Source organism: Drosophila willistoni, chromosome 3R (genome assembly GCF_018902025.1).
Source record: "Drosophila willistoni isolate 14030-0811.24 chromosome 3R, UCI_dwil_1.1, whole genome shotgun sequence".
NCBI lineage: Eukaryota > Metazoa > Arthropoda > Insecta > Diptera > Drosophilidae > Drosophila > Drosophila willistoni.
The window spans coordinates 23439535-23461008 of record NC_061086.1 but is presented as its reverse complement, the minus strand read 5'-3'; the positions used below and the strand labels follow the sequence as shown (position 1 = coordinate 23461008).

The 21474-nt window shown below is 38.1% G+C and overlaps 1 protein-coding gene across 2 annotated transcripts; it reads right to left on the bottom strand.

Annotated features, from left to right (window-relative positions):
* Nucleotides 1-6651: 6651 nt before the first annotated feature.
* Nucleotides 6652-16818, bottom strand: LOC6647916 (dopamine receptor 2). 2 transcript variants are annotated; one of them, XM_023178599.2, is made up of 3 exons: nucleotides 15114-16817; nucleotides 14962-15043; nucleotides 6652-8002 (listed from the first exon to the last, which is right to left on the bottom strand). In XM_023178599.2, the coding sequence occupies exons 1-3, from the start codon at nucleotides 16610-16612 to the stop codon at nucleotides 7919-7921; spliced, it is 1665 nt and encodes a 554-aa protein (XP_023034367.2). In that variant the 5' UTR covers nucleotides 16613-16817; the 3' UTR covers nucleotides 6652-7918. The 2 variants fall into 2 exon arrangements, with proteins under 2 accessions (XP_023034367.2, XP_046869545.1); XM_047013589.1 differs by lacking the exon at nucleotides 6652-8002 and adding an exon at nucleotides 13536-13804 and having other exon boundaries at nucleotides 15114-16818.
* Between the last annotated feature and the right edge of the window lie 4656 nt (nucleotides 16819-21474).

The following is a 21474-nucleotide window of genomic DNA, read 5'->3' as shown; positions in this document are numbered from 1 at the left end:
AATATCCGAAAAAAAAGGAAGGATGTTGAGTATTGAGTATTGAGTAGCTTTGGTATTGCCAGAATTTTGAAATGTCTTTTATAAAGAGTTTTATAATTTATAATATCAGAGGTTTATAATGCCAAAAAAAGGCATAAATAAGTTTGATACTTTGTTAAAATCTTTACCAACTTCTTTGCACATACATTTTTGATATGCTTAGAAGATTTTAAATATTCCTACTCCTATTTCATCAGAAGGGTATTTAAAAGTCTTTGATTTTGATTTAGGGATAGCAATTTTTGGTTTTCTATATGTTTTTCTTGTCAATTTGTATGTTTTTCTTTTTTATTTTTGTCACCAATTGGCCTCCAAAATGTTACAGCTACTGCTGTTGTTCACTTCATGTACCTATTTATATATATATATATTTTTTAAAATTGATAAATATAAACGAAAAGGCAGAGCTCAACAAAAATAGCAGGGCAAAGGTATTGTGTATAGATATGGAAAATTGACATGGTACAATCAGGTGGGCAGGAACCAAAGCAGCGGGGAGCAACAATGGAACGCCCTTTTGCTCAGTTCATTGAATTTGGCATGTTGCTGATGTTGCTGCTGTTTGTTTTATTTCCAGACGCATTTTAATGGCTTTTATATTTATACAATTTAGGCTACCATACCCATCCGTTCATGTTCCATGTAACGTCCACATTGAGTCTCACATCCTTTTCTTTATTTCAAGTGCAAGTATCCCCCCCATCTTGACTGTTCTTTCCAGTAGCCCAGTTTTTACAACATTCATTCTTCATTCCTTTAGGAGCAGCAGGAAAATGACGACGCCGTCCTTTACGACAAGGCATCCGGCATTGGAGTCGCTGGCCCGTCATTTGGGTTTTTTTATACCCTACTTTCATGGGTTAAAAGGGTATATTAAAGTACACTTAAATCTGTGTGTCACAAACTAAGGAATATATTATCCATTTGGTATTTGCGTATAAAAGGTCTTCGAGTTTTTCTCACTGATCACAAACAATGTAAAGAGTATTTTTAAGTCTTCTTATCGATTTAGCTGATTTTTGTCGCAGTTCATCAATTCATTTTACATTTTTATGCCTTCTCTGTAAAAGTTGGTTTATTCATTTCATTAGCGGCTTTTAAGAGCCAATAAAGTCAGCAAAAACAACGAGAAACCGGAAATGTCAAAAGAAACAACAAATACTCAAACCCTTTTTCCTCAAGTTCTTCTCATTTTTCTCTCGAGCTTATTATTCATCATCGACTGACATTCATTAAATCAATAGCACACAAAATACACTCATTTCATTAGACAGCTTAAAAATTCATATAATATTTAGGTCCACATCAAATGAACATATATGTATGTATATGTATATGTACTTTTTACAACTCATTGCAAATTATGGTGGTAACTTTTTACAGCTTTTGGTTACATATTGTAAATGCTTTTTGATTTTATTATGACATGATTTATATTTTATGTGTGTTTTGTATGTGTGGTTGTAATTTCTCTCAAATGGTTGAATTTAGTGAATGGTGAACACTGATTATATATATATATATATATACCATTAATATCTTTGCTTTGTTCAATCCTAATTAACAGTTGGCATAGGAAATCGTTTTATATTTCCATCAACGTTTCGCAATTATTACATAAATATAGACATTTTCCGACTGAAGGGAAAGAAGCTTCCAAAAAAGATAAATGTTGAAACAAATTCAATTAGCCATAAAATTGTAAGAAATTCGACTGGGCGATACCCTAACCCAATTAGTGCTACAACTAAAATTCTTATTAAGATTCCCATATGAAGGCAATTTAAATATTTCAAATTCTAAATAAATAGTTTACTATCTTACTTAAATGGTAAATAATAAAACAAAGAATGGAATAATAGAATTTTATATAATTTTTATTGTTTTCGAACCAAACGATTCCTGGAATACCTATTAAAAGTAACTTTATAGGTACATTTGTATATATTCTTATCTTGGAATATTTTTTTAAATGGTTTTGGGAAAAGTGCTATTCGTAGTGAATTAATTTTCTGTTCAACGCGAAAAGAGTATTAAATTGTATCAGACAGTCTTTGTGTATACTTATTTTTAATTAAACACATTATGAGTTGGCGAAGCGGAATTCGCTAGACAAACAATTTGTAATTGAGTGTCTGTATGTGACTCTCTGTCGACCACAAAAGAAAGACAGAAACATACACTGAAATGGCATGGAACCCGCCGATTTCAGTCGGTATAAGCTTGCAGCAATAATCCATCCGCACATTTCACGACTTCATGCCCACAATCATGTTAGCCCCGTTAGCCTCTAGGGGATTGGGATACAGAAGAACAAGAACAAGAAGAACAAGTCAGAGCAGGATGGGGAGTGGGAAAAATGGGAGATGCTAGCGCATTTGACTTTACCCCGCAACAAAGTCATCAAAACAATGATTGCAATATATACAGACAAACATATAGACATCCGTGCATACATACATATATTCGCGTTTGGGGGCAACGAATTCGCCACCAAAACTGCTGGTTGAGCTGATGTGGCTGAAGGATCTGAAGGAGCTCAGCTCGAATGTTCCACAAACCCAAAAATAGCGTAGAGACAAACACGCGTTTCGGTTCATTAACCAAACCCAACAAAAGGAATAGCAGCAGCTGAAAGGGTGGAAAATGGATATACACAGAGAAGGGACAGAGAGAGAGAAAAAGAGGAAAAGAAATAATCGAGAAATGGGGAAAAGAGGAAGCCAAAAACTAGTGGGAAACGGAAACAAAATTACCAGCTAGCAAATAAAATGTCGTCGAGGGTTTGTCGCTCAACTTCAACTTGCACAGATACATTAGCTCAGAGGTAAACCCAGTGGGGGGAGGGGAGGGAGGAGCTATCGGGTTATATGCTCGTGGACTGAACTACTGTGTGCAGTGTGCGATTTGACGATAGCCCCCCCTTCTTTGCCCCCTCACTGACGCTGCTCTCCATGTGAAATGCTATGCAATGCTACTTTTTTATTAGTTCTACGCTTATCCGCCATTTTGGCAGTCGTTATTTGGCTGATTACAGCAAGGACACACACCACACACACACACGCACACACACATACAAATGAGCAATTGTAAGTTGGACACGAACACCAAGCAACAAATGTTTCATTTTAGCAACAGAAACTAGTTAAATTGTGTGCATAAATGCGAATATTAAGGTCATGCTTTTTGTATTTGAAACTTCACAAACTCTTCAAATTTCCCAAATTGTTGAATAGAAGACTAGTTATACAATAATTTATCTATGGGAGATAGGAGAAATGTCAAATTTGAGGATAATAAACTACATGAATTAATTAAAAGGGAATGAGAATATTGTTAAATTATCACTTTGAATCTCTTAAAAATGTAACATAATACAATAAAAGATTGGAGATTGTAATGAGATTCGTTCATTGTATACGGAATATAGTGAATATAGCAGAGATATATCAAACAAATCTGACCAAATTTTGGGTTAGTCCTCTTGTAGAATCGTTTATTTCTGTAATTGAATTGTAAACTAAATGTTTTCTTAAATTTTTGATTTATACTCTTTTAAAAATTGAAGTCGGCTGCATTTAAAGCTAAAAGCTACTTAAAATGAATTAAGAAAATTAATTGCTGTAACAACCATTTAACTTTAATAATAAGTAATTGATAAGCCATTTATAGTATCACAGAGAAAACTTCATAGTTATTCCTGGTAAGTTTCCCCAAGAAATTTTCCTTGAATAAATTTATACCATACTTACGGTTGAATGATTTCCGTTCTATTTTGTTACTCCCAAATTTAGCAAATGTTTCCTTACTGGAATTCTAGTAAAGTTTAAGGATTTTTGGTTGCCTAGTGTTAACTAAGCTCCCTCTATTTTCAACAGTTTCAACTTTTGTCGCCTTATTCTTTTTCGGGTATGAGGTCATTAGTGAATGTTGCGTAGTTCCTTGCTTATTTTCTCATTAGTTAGTCAATACACGTTGCACACATTCATTTGCCCCCACTTCCACGGACCTTCCTATCCGGATAGTTCAGCGAATTGGGCAACACATGCAGAGGGACACAGCTAGGGAGCACAAGTCGACTGACTGACTGACTGACTGACTTTGACTGGCTTGCTGGGAGTTATTTAAGATGCGTTACTTGGATTGCATTTTGTGCTCTGCTGACTGTTGATCCAACTTAAATCTCGTATGTCTGACGGTGCCACTGAATGTCTGACTGATAGACTGACAAACGGACTGACTGACTGGCTGACTGGCTGACATTTCATACTCACTCTCACGCCTGGGGCCACTCCCAAAGCCAGCTGCCTGACCCCGACAATGTAAACTGTGAACTGTAAATTGTAAAGTTTTTTTTCGCCTGCTTGTTCTGCTTACAATCTGGACTGTACTGTGTGATGGAGATGGGCTTGGGACTGGGTCTGGGACTGGGACTGGCCATCATCAAGCATCAAGTGTTGGCAAAAAACTTTCCACACTTGGCCGCATACATACATATACATTAGACTGGTTTTTTTTGTTTGTTTGTTAAGGCCAAACGTTTTCCAGCAAGAGATTATTAAATTTGAGAAGGAAGAATAATATTATACTATGATATCACCCAAATGAAATTCCTAGGAATAATATTACTCATACGGCATGTTGTTCAGAAGACTTGTCTTTATATAATTCATTTATCATAGTTAAAAGGGTTTGGCTTGTCGCAAAGCTTTCCTGTTCCTGTCATACGTACAACATGTGGTATGAGCAATATTTCTAAATCATATTACCTGAAATCCTGTTAAAAAAGAAAAGTAAAAATATTATTAATTATTAGGATCCTTAAGTTCTACTTAAGAAGAAACCAGTCTAATAATTCAGCATAAATGTAATCTATGTTTTGGCCTCGGCAGTTGCCTCAGCAGTTTTCTGTGGAAATGAAGAATTTAAATAATGTAAAGTCATTGTGTTTTTAATCTTTTTGCACATATATTTTGTAGTCGTACACATACACATACATACATATATAAATCTAAGTGTTTTTGCCATACATTTTGTGTGTGCTTGCTGCTTAACCTACTTAATAGTTTTCTGTATGTGTGAGTATGAGTCTGTGTGTCTTAGTGTGTGTAGAATGTATGAGTGTGTGTGGGTGTGTGTGTGTGTGCGGTAGGAAAAAGGGCTTTTGGAGTAAAGGGATTGTGGCTCTTCAGTTATTATAAATTCAATCCGCTACCCCATTCATCGTACAATTTGCAATCTCTCGCTCCCTTTGGGGTCTTAAATAGCTAAGCACACACGCAAACACACACATATACACACTCACTTAAACATACACATATGGAGATAAACACATAATACATATACATAAATACATTTATAGCTAGAAATGCACACGCACACATACAAAGAACTCTATGAACTATGAGCTTATGTGCTATATATATTGAATATTAATAATTGCCATTTGTTTTAGTTTATGTTCCTTTGTTTTTTGCTTGTCCTTTTTCTTACAGTTTGCATACTTTTTTTGTTTGTTTCTTTCATTTTGCTTTGTTTGTTTTGAAAACAATGAGCAACATCAATTTTATCATTCTATTCTCTTGAGAGTCTTGAAAAGAATGACATAGTTGGCTAGGGTAAACTATCAAGGAATGGGATGGTTAGATGGATGGAAAAAGCTGGGTTGGCGGGTTCCTTGATGAATTTCTAGCCATTCATTATATGGATTCTCAGATTTGCCTGATTGCAATCACAATGCCTCTATGCCATTCTTTCATTCTCCACTAAACCTCATTGAGTTTTCTTATACAAATCTTTAAAAGTAATTTATATACAAATCTGTGAAACAATTTAAAAAACAACAAAAAAAAAAACCATAAAATTATTTATCTGTACTTTTTTTTTGTAATAAAAACTTGAAGTTTTTTTTTTCAACAGATTAATGTCTATTTACAGACTGATTGGTCAGTTACAGTTTGAAAAAAAAAGACAAATTTGTTTATGGAGTGATAGTTTAATAACACAAATTTTCTTTGGAAATTAGTTTTCTATTTTTATCAATGTCTTAATCATTCTCTTTAAGAATTCACTCGAAACTTGTGCTATTGGAGGCATCCTCCTAACATAACGATACTTTTTTATCATATTTTTGAAACAATTAAAAACGTTGAGCATTTTAAATTCTGACTCTTTGAACTCTATATATTGATGCTGAAGAAATCTATGAGTAACATTCGTGAAAATTGGCCAAACAAAACATTTAGTTTTCATTTTATGAAATTCTCAGTACATTTAACATCAATCTATTATTATAATTTTTTTTTGTTTTCCCATTTAGTTTGCATCAACAAAATAACAAATAAGTTTATGGTCAAATATTGTTTTGCAATTGAAAGTTTTTTTTTTTCTATTTTTTTTGTTGTTGTTTTTTTTTTTCTTCTTTTGTTTTCAAATAAAGTGAAATAGTTGAACTGTAGCTGATTTATTGAAGCCTTCGTTTCCATTGATTGTTTTGAATGTTAGTTATTTATTTAGTTTAGATACTATATATAATTTATATATATATATATGTTTATATATACACAAATTCTTTTGCACCCGTATAGTTTAGTTTATTTATATAAAGGGATAAAGAAATATTTAGAGATAGAGAGGAAGAAAAAAAAACGAGACTATACAACGCTTTCTATAGGCTAAAGAATGCATTTGAGTAGACCAAGTCAGGTACAGGTGGACAGGTTAAAGACGTAGCTTTTAATTATTATCAAAATGGCTTAAATGAGTTGAAATAACATATTTATACTTAATAACTGGTATGATAACTGATTTGTTTAATGGAAGATCTAAGATATGACAACTAATTGTAGCTTGCACACTATGCCATCATGATTTGCCCAGAGACAAAGTGTACTAAGTGTGTCTCTTGGTATTTGCATAGTGTCTATCACCAAATCGATTAGCTAATGAGTATCTAAGCGCATCTACACAAATCTTAAGACTATTTCTAAATATCATATTCTACATCTAGGTTTTTTTCGGTCCATTGTCTGTCCGTCTTGTGGGGGGGTTCAGTTTACTTAACCGAAGAGCTTGAGGAATTAGAAAGGGCCTCCGGTTGGCACTCCAGCTGTGGCGTGGTTTGCACTAGAGCCAAACCCAAGCTCTCACTGTCGCTGTCCCCGTTTGGATTATCTACGTCATCATCATCATCATCTTCCACATCACCCAGGGTTGTTATTTGACTCTGAACACTCTGCCGCTGTTCCAATGGACGATGATGACTGGAGTGGGGCAGTGGTTCTGTGGAAACTATCGCCATTGCTTCAAACAAAGATGGTGCCGAGGTGGTATCCGGCTGTCCGGCGGCTGTTGGCGAGCTAAGTGATGAATTAGAGCTGCGCAAACGTTTCAGGCCAGTCATGGGCATGAAGGATACATGATGACCAGAGGAATTCTTGACGCCTGGTGCCACTGGAGTATTGGCCGCACTCACTGACCCACCCGTGCCCAGTCCAGCAACGCCCAGCGATGTATCCAACAGCAAAGACGGAGGAACTGAGGCAATTGTCAGCGTCGACACCGACGAGGGTCGACCACTGCCACCGCCGAGGTGAAGCGAACTGGCCGAGGCGGCTGCCGCTGGCGGTGCTGTGATAGTCACAATGGTCTTTGCCGCATTATTCACTGCCGATGTGGAATTGTAGTCCCCTCGCAGCTGCATTCCAGAGCTGCGACGCCTGGCCCGATGGTGATGACGATGGAAACTCTGGCAGCGTGTGCACGACCTTTGCGAGGATGAGGGCGTCGCCGAGGTCGAGGAGTGGTGATGGGCATTGCGGGAGCCACCGCCTCCGCAGTTGCTGCTACCGCTGCAGGTGCTGCAACTGCTCAACTGACGTCACATAATGGTCCGATCCAGCTGATTGACCGAATGATAGCCAAAGGATGTTGAGGCAGCCACCATGGCGGCGGCAACGTGACACTAAAACATACAAAAGAACAAACAAAAACGACGAGAAAGAGAGAGGGAGAGAGAGAGAGAGAGGGAGACACAAATAAAGTTTGTTAAATTTTGGCATTTTGTTTAAAGTATTTATACACAATTTTGCAGGCAGTGTGGTGAGTATACAATTTTTTTTTTTTTTGGTTTTTTTAGTGTGGGCGTGGCATGATAAACAATTTTTTGGGCTGCTGCAACAGAAGCAGCAACAACAACAAAGTAACAAAGTGAAACACAGCAAGAATATGCGAGGAGAGGCAAAAACAGCAAACAGAGACATAGAGCAGGAGAAAGCGTGAGTGAAAGAGAGAGTGAGAGAGAAGCGAACGAGCGAGCGAGCGAGATGGTAACAACAACAACAACAACAAAATGTTGCGGCTTTGCTTTCAAATTTTCGTGTGCAGAATTTTATTTCTTCGTTTTTGTTTTGTTTTCTTTTGGGTGCAGCCAGTAAAAGTCAAAGCAAATTGTAGAATTTCAAAAACAAAAAAAAAAAACATTATAGAAAACGTATGCAAAGGAATTACAACAGCAACAAAAAAAACAAACAACAACAAAAAAAGAAGATAGAAAAAATTGCATAAAGGACTAAAATAAAGAGAAGAAAAAGGAAATAACACAAAAACGCAATTTGCAAACACTTGCACAACTCTGAGGCAAACACATGGGACTGGAGGGGCTGGAGGGGTTTGCGGAGAGCGGTAAGATTTTTTTGAGGGTTACAGCAGGTCCGGACAAGGGCATACCAAACAGGATAGTCTGGCTTGCAAGAATAACAACATCAACAACAATAACAACAACGACAAGAACAACAAGAACAGTAAGAACATCAACAACAATAAGAAATAACAACATCACAATCATGAAATGTAATGCCAATGCAAATTCATAAATCCAACGAAAGACCAACTCATGTGTTTGTCTATGAGTTGAAAAATCCCAAGTGCCTATGCAAAAGCAGAAGACAGAGAGACCCTGAGAGAGAGAGAGAGAGAGAGAGAGAGAGAGAGAGAGAGAGAGAGAGAGAGACACCAAGTTTCGTCATTCTGTCTGCTGTGCCTTTGGCAAACCATTTTGTATTCTTTTCTGGTCTATCAAATTCAATTACCAGCTCACAGACACATTTTTCGTTGTTGATTTTAAGCCATAGGCATAGCTGGGAATCTCTTTACAATTGTTTCAATTCGTATTTTGTGGTGAAATAACTCTTACGAATGCCCTACAGACTCAATTTCAACTCTAAAATATCCTTCTACCCCAGTCAGACAGTCAGTTGATTGTTTAATTTAAACCCTGCTTAAGATATCTTTATCGCCCGGGCACATACTTATGTGGATATGGAATTTCACCTTTCTTTAGTTGCTCGTATTTATTTCTTGGAATATGGGGCAGGATTCGCGTCAATGCGGGGTTAAACTCCAAAATGTCATCTCCCTACTCAACCCCCCGTCCAGGAGAAGGACCTACTGGCCATGTATTTTAATTCTTAACATCTCCAGGCATTGAGTTAACAAATTCACATTGCGTATACGCTGCGTGGTCGTAATTAGCCTAAATAATTCAAGAAACGGTGTTTTAATGGTTTTCTGAAATGTGTTTTTTTTTCTTGTTGTGTTTTTGTTTCTGCGGCCTGGAAATTTAGCCAACGGAAGAGAAATTTTCTCAACATTTTAAACATTAAAGCTTATTTCAAGCAATTCGCTAGAACCATATAAATGTGATTAAAATTATTTGTGCTTTTCGCTTAGTCAGGAATCAGGAATAGGTGCCCAGCCCATGTTAAAATCTATTTGTTTCTTATGACATCTGCACGAATCCTTAACATTTTTGTCGTGTTCAAGTCGAAAGGTCAATGAAACCGCCAGAAATTGTGAGAGGGGCGGTACTTTTGGTTTCGCCGCGGCAACGCCCAAGGCGACGAGCCCTTTTTGCCTAATTTATGGCCCAACACTCAATGGCCACTTTTCATGTTTTTGGGCATAAAACGGACGGATTTTGGCTCGTTAAGTCGAAACTTTATACACCCTTTACGATCTACAGTTATGAGTTTGTCACCTAATTGATTTTAAATTGATTCTATTTAAAGAATTGAAAATTTTACGAAAAAGAAAAACTGTAGTGGCATTTAATTAAATGCTTGTTTTCAGCAAACGTTTAGTTAGTTGGCTCAGTTAATGGACCCCAGGCCAACAATTGGCATTGCCTTATTCTGGCCAATCATTGCAAACAGCTTCCTGTCCCTCTGGCTCTGGGCTCTGGGCTGCTAGCCGGCTCAATGGTCCTGTCACATAATTATAAACGTTAATTTCACGTTCACAGTCAATTAAGGATAATTGATGTTTTCGAAGCATTTGTGGTAAATTACATTTTGATGTTCCCCGACGAACCAAACAAATAACAAGTAGAAAACAAAATTAAGGGAAACCAGGAAAAAAGAAAGAAAATGTCGTGGCCGCTAAACTTATTTTTCATGCTTTGCGTTTTTGTCCTTCAGCGAGCGGGCTTGATTAATTGTTTTTTGCCTTTCGCTTAGCTTTAACATTCTGTCCTCTCTCGCAAAAAATTGAACAAAATGCTGGCCAATAATTGATGCAATTAGGCATAAATTTGATATTAATTTCTGAATATCTGAATTTCTATAGAGCGATGGAATGGAATTATGAATCAAGTTTTGCTTATATTCAATATTTAATTGCCTGCGATGCTATTCGAAGGCTCCGAAACGTAGAATTTCCGTTGTGGGTCCCGCTGGCCTCAGGCTGCTGGCCAATGAATTTGAGTTCGAGATCTTCTGTAAACATTTTGTGATATTAGTGTACAAGTACATACAAATTCAAAGTTTACAAGCAAACAAAATTAAGGCTAATTATATGTGCCAAGCAATATGTCGGTAGGTTAGTAAGAACATGTTGTGCATGTGTTTTATATGTGCGTGTGTGTGTGTGTGTGTGAGAGGATTAAGCTTAATGTCCAGACCGATGTTTCTTAGAAGTCAAGTTGAAATGCCAGGCTAAATTAACATTTGACTGCTATCTGGGTGGATAAAAGGCCAACTTGGTTTGAACTCATTACGAAAAGATATGCAACAGTCAATGACTAATCAGGGCGGTGTATGTAGGTGTGCATGTACATGTACATGTAATTGTGTGGGATGTCATGGATGTACCCAAAATGAACTTAATTTTGAAGTAGCTTTGGGAGAAACGCAACTTGCGGTTAACCACAATGTGTGCTTGAGTTTAAAATCCGACATCAAGTTGTTGCCTTTCTCACAATGTTCCCATTTTGGCCGAAACCCATTTCCATTTTCATTTCCATTTGGGCCCCCCAAAATTCATTGCCAAGTCTGGGCTGGGCAGCCTGACAAATGGCTTACGGAAGTTTACCCCATTTGTCGCTAATTTCAACACTTGCCGGAGCGGACATTGTGTGTGATGTTTACCTTAACCAGGAAGTAGAAACGGATGCCGTGTAAGAAGGTTTATTTTTATCCTTCAAGTGGAAACTAGTTGTTAATGCATTGATTTACTTGTGGCAAATTTGAAGCTTTACATTATTTTGCCATCGTTAACGAAAAGTGGATTTGCTACTTCCTTTCGCTTTAAAGATGTTTTAAATTTAAACAAACGCAATTCACAGACATTGAATTATAGGAAATCATGCTTTCTATTGAGTTTCTTTTAAGTTTCAAGATGAATTTCTAGGAAAAATTGTTATAAATTAAAGCAACTTACTGACTTTACCCTGCAATGTAATATGAAACCTGCACAAATTCACTTTAAGCCTAACTTAAACAAATGAATTGGTTTACTCTCAACTACTGCACAATAAAGTCTATTGCCAACAGTCTTCTAGGTAATATCACTCATACGCCACGTGGGTCATATTAACTGTTAAACTAACTAATTCCTTTAAAAAAAGAAACAACTACATGTTGTGTCTCATAAATAACGTGGGAAAGTTTTGCCACAATGTGAAAATATCTTTTACTTATATCATGTTGTGTGTCTCAATCTTAAATGAACCTCCCCATTAAGTATGCTACACTTTTGTTCATTTTATCTCTGAACTCATCAAGTTCTCTCTGACCCCAATCTCTTGTAAGTACATACATACATTCAACACTTTTTCAAGCTCCAGTTCGGGCTGACATTTCGAAAACGTATTCAATGCCCAAATACAATTGACAGTGGAAACACTTGGCAAATAAATTGGCATGCTCTTGGGTGTAATTGATATGATGGCAATGGCAGAAAGTCCGACACTTCTCCCTCCATCTGCAAAAAGGAACAAAAAAAGGGCACACACACAGACATACACATGCTTGGAAGCAGACGCATATTGACTGTTGATTGCTGTAAACAACAATTTCATCAATAAAATTACATATATATATATCGATATACATATACATTCAATACGCACTTCTATATATATATATATATGTATACATATCGCACATGCGAAAATTGAGTTGGAAATTTTTAAGTGCAAAAAGTATTTATGGTTCACTTGATAACACATTTCAGAAGAATCCCAAAGAGTGTCTGTGTGTATATATATGTATAGCTTTAGCCAGAAATGGGCAGCCATCCTCAACGATGTACATATTTTCTTATGAAGTGTTTTTTAGTATACAACATCAACAAAAGGAGAGAGGCAAGAAAAGGGGATAAACTTAAAGAAAAATTGAAAAAACCAAAACACAGATAAACAGCAAGTGTATATGTATGTATATAATCTGGTTGTGGTGTGTGTGTGTGTGTTTTTGTGGGTGGGTTAGTGAGCATTTTTCACACGAAATTCTTTTGTGAAAGGACATAGGCACAAAAATCAACAACAATAACAACATGTAGCAGCCAACAATGGTAAGAGTACAACCAGGATATGGTGACCAAGGTTTTTTTTTCGATTCATTTTTCCGTTTTATTTTTAGCATTTCTTTTTTTTTTTCAACATCACAAAGAGCAACATCATCAAACAGAGACATTGCCAGAGGAGGGCAGGACAGGGTCAAATGCCCCAGGGTATAGTCATTTGTATGTACGTGTGTGTGTGTGTTGGTGTGTTGGTGTGTCCGTGTATATTCAGGTGCAACACATATTCAACAGGTGCTGGAATCAGAGTTCCAATTTCTCTCTCACGCACACACAAGCAACAAATGAAAAAAGAGAAACGAGAAGAAAAAGAAGGAAATATCACAAATATTAACAACAATCACAAAGTCATGGACAGGACACACACAACGAGAACAGAGCGTAAAGCAGAAAAGTAAACAGAAACGCTGAGAAAACAGAGAACGAGCTGGGAAGAGACACGGCGACAAAGCAACTGTGTGCAATGTGTTGGAGTAGATAAAACATTCTGTTCTTTTGCCTTCTTTAGTTGGCTTTCTTTATGCACACAACGGCTTTAACTTTAATATCAAGTAGGAACGATAAAAAAAAATAACGAATTGCCAACAGACACACACAAACACACACACAGAGAGAAGTCACAAGTCGCTTACCTTGCCATTGACTTACAAAAAACAACAACTTCAATGGGGTAAGAAGGGTCCTTTTTACTTAAGCGGAGCTGTCATTGTGTCTGTCTATGTCTGTTGTCTCATTCTTATTCTCATTCTCATCTGCGTAACAGATTCAAACTCAGATTCTGATTCTGAGGATGTCAACTAAATCTTTATATGCTAAACTATATATAAGTTTGCTCGCAGGAATTGTGTCGCACGTGCTGAATGCCGTGCAGCGAACATGTGGAATAGCAGCGTCTTGTTGCAAATCTCTGTAAGAACACGGAATTGAACGAACGCCCGTTGAATTATAATCATCTATTTATAATATAAGCGCATGCTATTAGCATCAATCGCCTGACACCAAAGTGGGGAGTAAGTGGGGGGACTCTTGGTTAACTTGGATAAACGGAAGCGAAATGTGATGATATGTTGACTTTAATTCATCCTTGGCTTATGATTATATAATTTTTCTATGGTTAAAGCAGCAATAAGGATGTCAGGAATAAAATATTTTGCCCTTTGTGGATTACTTTTAGCTGCTTTTTTTACTTGATTTAAAAAACGAAAAAATTGTATTAAATTATAATTAAATTAAAAAACAAAATCAAAGGTCTTCATTAAAAGTTTCTATGTTATTATAATTCAAGAAGCTAGTTTATTTTTTGGCAAATAATTTTTGTTGACGATTCCAAGTCAACCGAAATATGCAAATAATACTCTTTTTTTGAAATGAAATTTCTATGAAAATTTTTGGTGAGTTGACTTTATGAATATCAATTTGATGCTTAAAAAAATGTTGCCATTGCATATCACACATATAAATGTATGTATGTATATAATTTTTGTTGTTGTTGTTGTTGTCGTTGACTGGCCTGACCCACATTAAGCCAAAACATTAGAAAATTATTCATTAAAATCACGATGAGTTTGAGTTTGAGGTACGTTATGTTGTCGCCGTCGTTGACGTTGACTGATGCGCTAGTCGGTTTATATACGCCCGCGGAGAGGTTGGGACGTGTGTGTATGTGTGTGTGTGTGTGTGTGCGGTGTGGATGTTACCCTGTCTGTGTGTTTCTTCCTCCATATTCATTAAATTTGTAAATTAATTTTGTCATTTTGTTGAGTTTCGTTTTTGGAGCATATAAAAGTGGGTGTAGAGCGACAACAAGAGCGTCAGTGACAACGACAACGCCAACGACAGATGACAACAACAACAACAACATGAGGACGACGACCACGCGTCTAGCCATGATTCAGAAAATTTATTCACATATTTAACAATGTTGGTGTAAAATAATAAACAAAACCGTCCACGTTTAACTGATTTTCCAGAGTGACGCAAAAGCTGCGAACCCCCTGCGAGAATCCCCCTTTTTTTACAAAAATAAAAGCATAGCATCAATTTTCCATTGGACATTCGACTCACCTGGGATTTGGAACGCATTGTAGGCTGATATTTGCGTCTTATCTTCCGTGGACAGCACATGCACAGCAAACGCACAAAGGCTCTGTGGGGGGACATAGAAGCCAAATGAGTGTCATGTGGGATGATTGAAATGTGCTCAATGGTTCACTCACCTGCGGAAATCCCTACTCCAACAGGCATAGATCACAGGATTCATACACGAGTTGATCCAGCCAAGCCATGTCACAATTGCGGATACAATTTCCTCATGCTCAATGCACTCCATGCAGAAGCCGGACAACAGATTCACCACAAAGAAGGGCAGCCAGCACACAATGAACACGCCCATCACAATGCCCAGCGTCTTGGCGGCCTTCTTCTCCTTGGCGAACTTGGCCAGTTTGCGGGACAGCGAGAAATTCTTTCCCATATGTCGATGACGAGCTAATCCATTATTATGGAGAGCCGATAGAGGTTCATCATCTGGCTCTTCGGGCGTCGATGTGGTGGTCCCTCCGCCATGATTGTGATGATGATGATGATGTGAGTGGGAATGGGAATGGCTCAAGGAGCCGCCGCCACCACCACCACCCTGATGGGTATTCGTAGTAGGCTCCCGAGTCGTTCCTCCACGATGAATACGCAGAGTCAACTGCAGCTCACCGGAAGCCATCAATACCTGTTTGGTGCCGATTTTTAGAGAACGCGTTTGTATAACCGCCGCTCGATAGATCCTGCAATAGGTGAAGACCATCACCAGCAGGGGCAAGTAGAACGATATGGTTGAGGAGAAGACCAAATAACCCAGATGCTCGGTGAATGTGCATTTGTAGGCCGGCATTTCACCATCCCTAGCGGCACGCCACCAAACTATCGCCGGAAAGCTGATCGCACTTGAGCATATCCAGACTGCTGCGATCAGGCCAGCTGCCCGCTTCACTGTCATTCTCATGGGATAGCTAAACGGATCCGTGATGGCCCAGTAACGATCCAGCGATATCACACACAAATTGAGTATGGAAGCCGTGCTGAAGAGCACATCCAACGAACGCCAAATGTCACACCAATCTGTGCCGAAGAACCAGGTATTCTCCAGGACCTCGTACAAGGCCGAGAAGGGCATGACCACCAAGCCCACCAGGCAGTCGGCCACAGCCAGACTGGTGATGAAATAATTGGTAGCCGTATGCAGATACCGTTCCCTTATAACGGCCAGGATCACAAGTGAGTTGCCAAATACGGTGGCAAATGAGAAGAGGAAAAGGAAGGCCAGCAATCCCATACGATCGTTGGGCAGAGCCTCCATAAATTCTGATAGATCCGGCTCTGGGGTGGTGCTGCTACTAATACCGATGCCTGGCCCCGGACCAGGGCTTGTCCCGCTAACATTTGCAATCAGCGTAAGTTCTGTGCTTGTGGGTAGTACATTTAATCCATTGAAATAGTAGTAGACATCCTCGGAGATGTTGTAACTGCTATAGAAGGGCGGAGCTGTGCGTGTTTCTGTCTGATTAAGCATATCCCCACCGCCTCGCAGTAGAGCCAGCAGAGGTTCAACCACAGACGAGGATGCTTCATCCGCTTCCGGCAATGGATGCAGCTCCTGCTGCCTCTCTTGCTGCTGCTGCTGCTGCTGCTGATGATGTTGCTCATTGTCCTCAGTCATGGCCATACCGAAGAGTCCGCCTTCGCTTCCGTCCTCTGTTCTATCTCCTTGCCTGGGCCAAACCAACTCAATGCAATGTCAGTGCAGCTGACGCAATTCCCTGTTCCTGTTTCTCAGACAGTCGGCGACTGCCTGCCAAATTAATGAAGCGCATTCTCAACACTTTTGTTGTCAAACTGTTGAAAAGAAAGAGCTGTGAGCGAAAGGGGAAATTTCAGCAAATTAGAATCAGTTTAAATTTAAATGAAAAGCAAACTGTATAAATTTGAATAGATAAGTGGATTTTAATCCTTGAAATTTCCTTGATGCCAATAGTTAGTGATAATTCCTTTTATATATTTAATTACCAATCATTTACGACTATAGAATATCATTTAATCGAGCATTTCCCACATCAGGCAATGAATTACTTTATCCTCACAATGTTACACAAATATGACTGTAATCTTATTGTCTATAAATTTCTTCTCCTTTCGATAAAATAAATTCTCAATGAACTAAGAATTTATTAGAATCAGTTACATTAAAATTGATTTTCTAATTTTTTCGACTAATAGTCGATTTAGTCTGGCTCCAGCTGGTAGATAAAATCGATTGGAAATAATAGCCATATCACAATGAATGAAATGAAATTAAAAGGTATAATAATTCATTTCATGGATTTCACAGAATAAGTGAGAACTCTTTAATGTGAGGACAATGCCCTTCCACTTTTTTTTTTATTTTTTTTAACTTATGGCAAAAGAAAATTTGTTGAATTTATTAATTAAAATGTTGTTTCATACCCAAAAGTAAAAGAAAAAGTTTCTTATGCCCAAACTCTTTAAGTCTAATAAACTTTTTGTTGACTTGTGTCCTTAGAACTTTATTAAATCCACTGGTAATTGTATCTGCTGAATATTTTTCTGTTTCAGGACATGATGCGCATGGCGATAAATTACATTCAATTAAAATCTTTGACTCACATCCTGTCCACAGGTAACAAAGCTAAGCAAATTTCCCTCTCACAAAAGCTAAACAAACACATTAATTAGAGAATAATTTTTTTCTCTCTCTCCCTTCTCTCTCTACATCTCTTAATTTCGGTTGGTTTTTTATTTCGCTCAAAAATTAACGTGAGTCTCCGGCAGCTGCTGCTAAAGTTGCTGTCTCGGGAAAGGTGCACAATTAATTGGCAAGTAGACAGGGCAGCAATCTGCCGCTCCGCTTGGAGGATGAGTGGATGGGCAATGGAGATGCCACACAAATAAACAAATTAAATTACATTTCAAGTGCCAGGAAGTCAAGCGTGCGACCAAAACACTTGGACAGGTTGGCCCGAGTTGGGTAGTTGCCTGCCCTTTGTCAACACAGTTTACACCGGGCCCCAAAAGGAAGTCCCAAGTAACAAGAACTCTGCAACATATTATTCAAGAGCTGTGTAAGTGAAGAGGGAGATGGAGAGAGAAAGAGCGAGAGAGAAAGGTGTGACTGGAACAGAGGACACTGAGTGAGCTGATTGCTAAGCTCTTTATTTAGGGCAAATAAATGAGGTTCATCTCAAAGAGATCTGATAAGGTTCCCACAGAAATATTATCTATTACTATGGCTATTTCCAATTCCAATTAATTCATTTCTAGTTTGATCTATATACATCTATGTAATTATTTATACTCAACTTATGATCAAGCTTCAATAGCAAAATCTTGATTTTTAAAGGCAAACCAAAACAAATAACAATTTTTGGAAAAACATTCGACTCACGTTTCTCTCATAGCCAGTCGAGTGAGAAACGCAGCGATTGAAATTGAATGAATGGCAATTGGGATTGGGATTGGGTCTCTGCATACATTGAGTTGCCTGGAGTTGAGTTGAGTTGGGTCATGGGCAAAGTCATGGCTTGTTTAGACCCATTTAGTCCTTTCACTCAGCTGGAGGGCAGTGTTAATTTGGCCCAAAATGAATTGTGGTTCAGTCGGCAATAGTAGTAGGCTTTTAAAGTCTCCTTTCCTCTGTTTTCCACATCAATTTAGCTTTCATTTGTTTGCTTTTTCTTAGACCCATGTTTGGTTGGCTGGCTGCTTGGCTGGTTGGGTCATTTGTTTGCAGCATACATAAATACATACATACATACATACGTGATTATCACCTGCCAGATTCAGTTGCCGCCGCGGCTATAACCAATTGACTGTTGTGGCTGGGTAATGTTGCTTTTGCCACATTTTTGCTGCTCATTTCCGGCATGCCATAAATTTTCCTGCCAGTCAGGCTTATCTGACCCCCCCTCTATTTCCTTTTGCCGTTATGTTTTGTGTTTGCAACGTCTTAGGTTTACTTTGTGAGTCAGTTTTTTTGCGGGCACATTTTTTTTACTTACTTTCAGCCTTGATGAGCATCACCATGTTGATGTTGGCTGTTGAATGTGCAGTAAGTCAAAATATAAGCCAAGTGTTGCCTCCCTTTGTAGGCAAGCTAGTGGGGTCACACATAAAAAAAATAAAGGTAAAACCAAACGCAAAAGAGAAAACACCAAACCAAAACCCTTAAAAAAAAGGCCAAATTCATATGAAGCTGGAAATGTAGGAGGGGAGAAGAGAATGTTAGTTTCAGTTTGGGGGTGGGTTACCAGAAATTTAATTGAAGCTGCCTTTAAGGTCGTCTGGCCCAAAGCCAAAAGTCTGTCTCTATGCAAATGGCTCCAATCGTGGCCCAACAATTTGTATGAACGGTAAACCCTTTTTTTGTTGGTCGAATCCTTTTTATGCCAGGCAAAAGGCCTGCCTGCCTGCCTGGGCCCCGAAATGGAAATGGTTAAGTCATTGAATGGCCTCATGAAAGTTAAGCAAAAATGGTTCAGTATTGAAGCGCTGATTGTTGGCCAAACTCATGTTGTTCGGGGTATTTACAACTTTGCTAACTTCGTGTTAACTTCAAAGAAAGGAAAAAAGGGCCAGAAGAATTCTTAGAAAAACACAGACTAAATAGTGCGTGATTAGCAATTTGATAAGTGTGAGAGAAAGACAGACAGAATGGCTAAATTGATGTCTCATCAATTCGCCAGACAAAGTTCAATTTTATCCATTTCGTTTCTATCATTTCGGTTCGAAATTAATTCGATCAAATGTAATCAAAGTTCACTTACTGTTTCACAAGTGAAATTGATTCCATTGCCGGCCAAATGCAGAGTAAAAAAATCTCAACAAAATTTAAACATTACATTGTAGATTCAACAAGAGATTCGCATATCGAATGGCCATGTGTGCCCCGGGCTTGGAAGTGGCATGTGTAGGTTGGGAGGAGCAGTGGCAGAATAGGGAAACATGCTGTAGCACTCGTATCTGTCTCTATCTCTATGCTGGGGCCAACAGCATTAGCGACAGCTGCAATAACAGTCTTTGAATTTAAATGTAAACTGTCAACGACTGCCAACTGACTGAATTGACTATAGACCATAGTCTCTCTTCTATTGAATTTTTATGCGAAACGTAATTACTATGAAGCGATTTTGCTTGTCTGCTTGACTGCTGAATTATTAAAATTTTTCTCTTAGAACACTTCGCCAAACTGTCAACTATCTGCAGCCCACTTAAGTAGGCAATATATTTTTAACGGCCCTATAAAGTACCTATCACGATGTCAGAGGCGTAGCAAGTAAATGGCAACTAAATGCCTCTAAAGTTTTTCACTTTTCCATTTTCAATGTAATATTTTCCTTCATTATATTTCGAATTTTTGGTTTACAATTCATATTTTATTCCAATTACTATTAGAAATACTTAAAAACAAAATACAAGTAAACAAAAAAGTGTTGAAAATTATTCATTAAGGCATTTCTCTCTAAATAAGTATTTCATTTCTAAAATATAAGTCTATTTTTCAACTAAAATTAAACTTTCAACTTAATCTAGATGCATTTTTTTATAAAAAAAACAAACTTTATTTGCATTGATCTCTGATTCTTCACTCTACAATTATCGAAGTATACGTAACCTTTTCCGCTTTAAGACTACGCCAATGTATGATATCAAATGTGTACATAGTACTGATACACTTCTAATGCCACGCCCCCTTGTCAACATGCGGCAAGGGAGGACTTAATATCAAAATTTATGCGAACTTCGCCTTCTTTTTTTCCTTGGGAGGTGGGAGGGAGCTGGGACAAGGACATTGAAGAAGAATATACTCATCTTGTGTAGTACATTTCATACATCCATTAATTTCATGCACTATCATTGAATTGGCATCGCAAAAAAAAGAAGGAACCTTTTTTTCTTGTCTCGTCCTTTTTTCTTCCCCTCTTGCTTGCGAATGAATTACCTATTCAAATTACCTAGATGCAAAAAGGAACTTCTGTTATCTAGGGGGTTGACTTGCTTCTGTATTTTTAGCTTTTACAATATCAGCGGCATCCACTCAGAAGCCGAGCGATAAATCGCTGTCGAAAATCTACCAAATTGCTCCCAAAGCGTTTTTAAGTAAACGTAGCGCAAAGTAAAGGTTCAAGTTGAGCAAAAACGAAAAAAAATGAAAGTGGTTCCCCACTGGCATCGAAATCTTTGACAATCTTAATACGGCAAACACACACACATACTTAGCAAAAAGAATGGGAAGGGGCAGCGATATAAGAGAGGGATAGAGCGAATAACCCAAGCGAGGCGAGGCCCTAAAATGACAGTAAATACTTGCTCCTCCGTCCAGGTTCATGGCTTTCGTCTACAAATGAAATTTAATCACGCGCGTGGCAAGAGCTTGGGCACCCAATGTTTGGTTTATTTTCGGCTTTGCAACTTGTCCCTTTTTTCTGATTTGATAATGCGGTCCGGACGGCGAGACGCACGGGCCGGGGGGTCCGGACCGGGCTGTGCCAGGATCGAGGTCGAAGCGCTGCT

Bases quoted from the DNA above. Each gene is read 5' to 3' on its own strand.
- LOC6647916 (XM_047013589.1), bottom strand. From the start codon at position 16,612: ATGGCCATGACTGAGGACAATGAGCAACATCATCAGCAGCAGCAGCAG. The intron at 15,044-15,113 runs GTGAGTGAACCA...GTCCCCCCACAG, and splicing joins TGGAGTAGGGATTTCCGCAG to AGCCTTTGTGCGTTTGCTGT. The intron at 13,805-14,961 runs GTGAGTCGAATG...GTGTTCTTACAG, and splicing joins CAATGCGTTCCAAATCCCAG to AGATTTGCAACAAGACGCTG.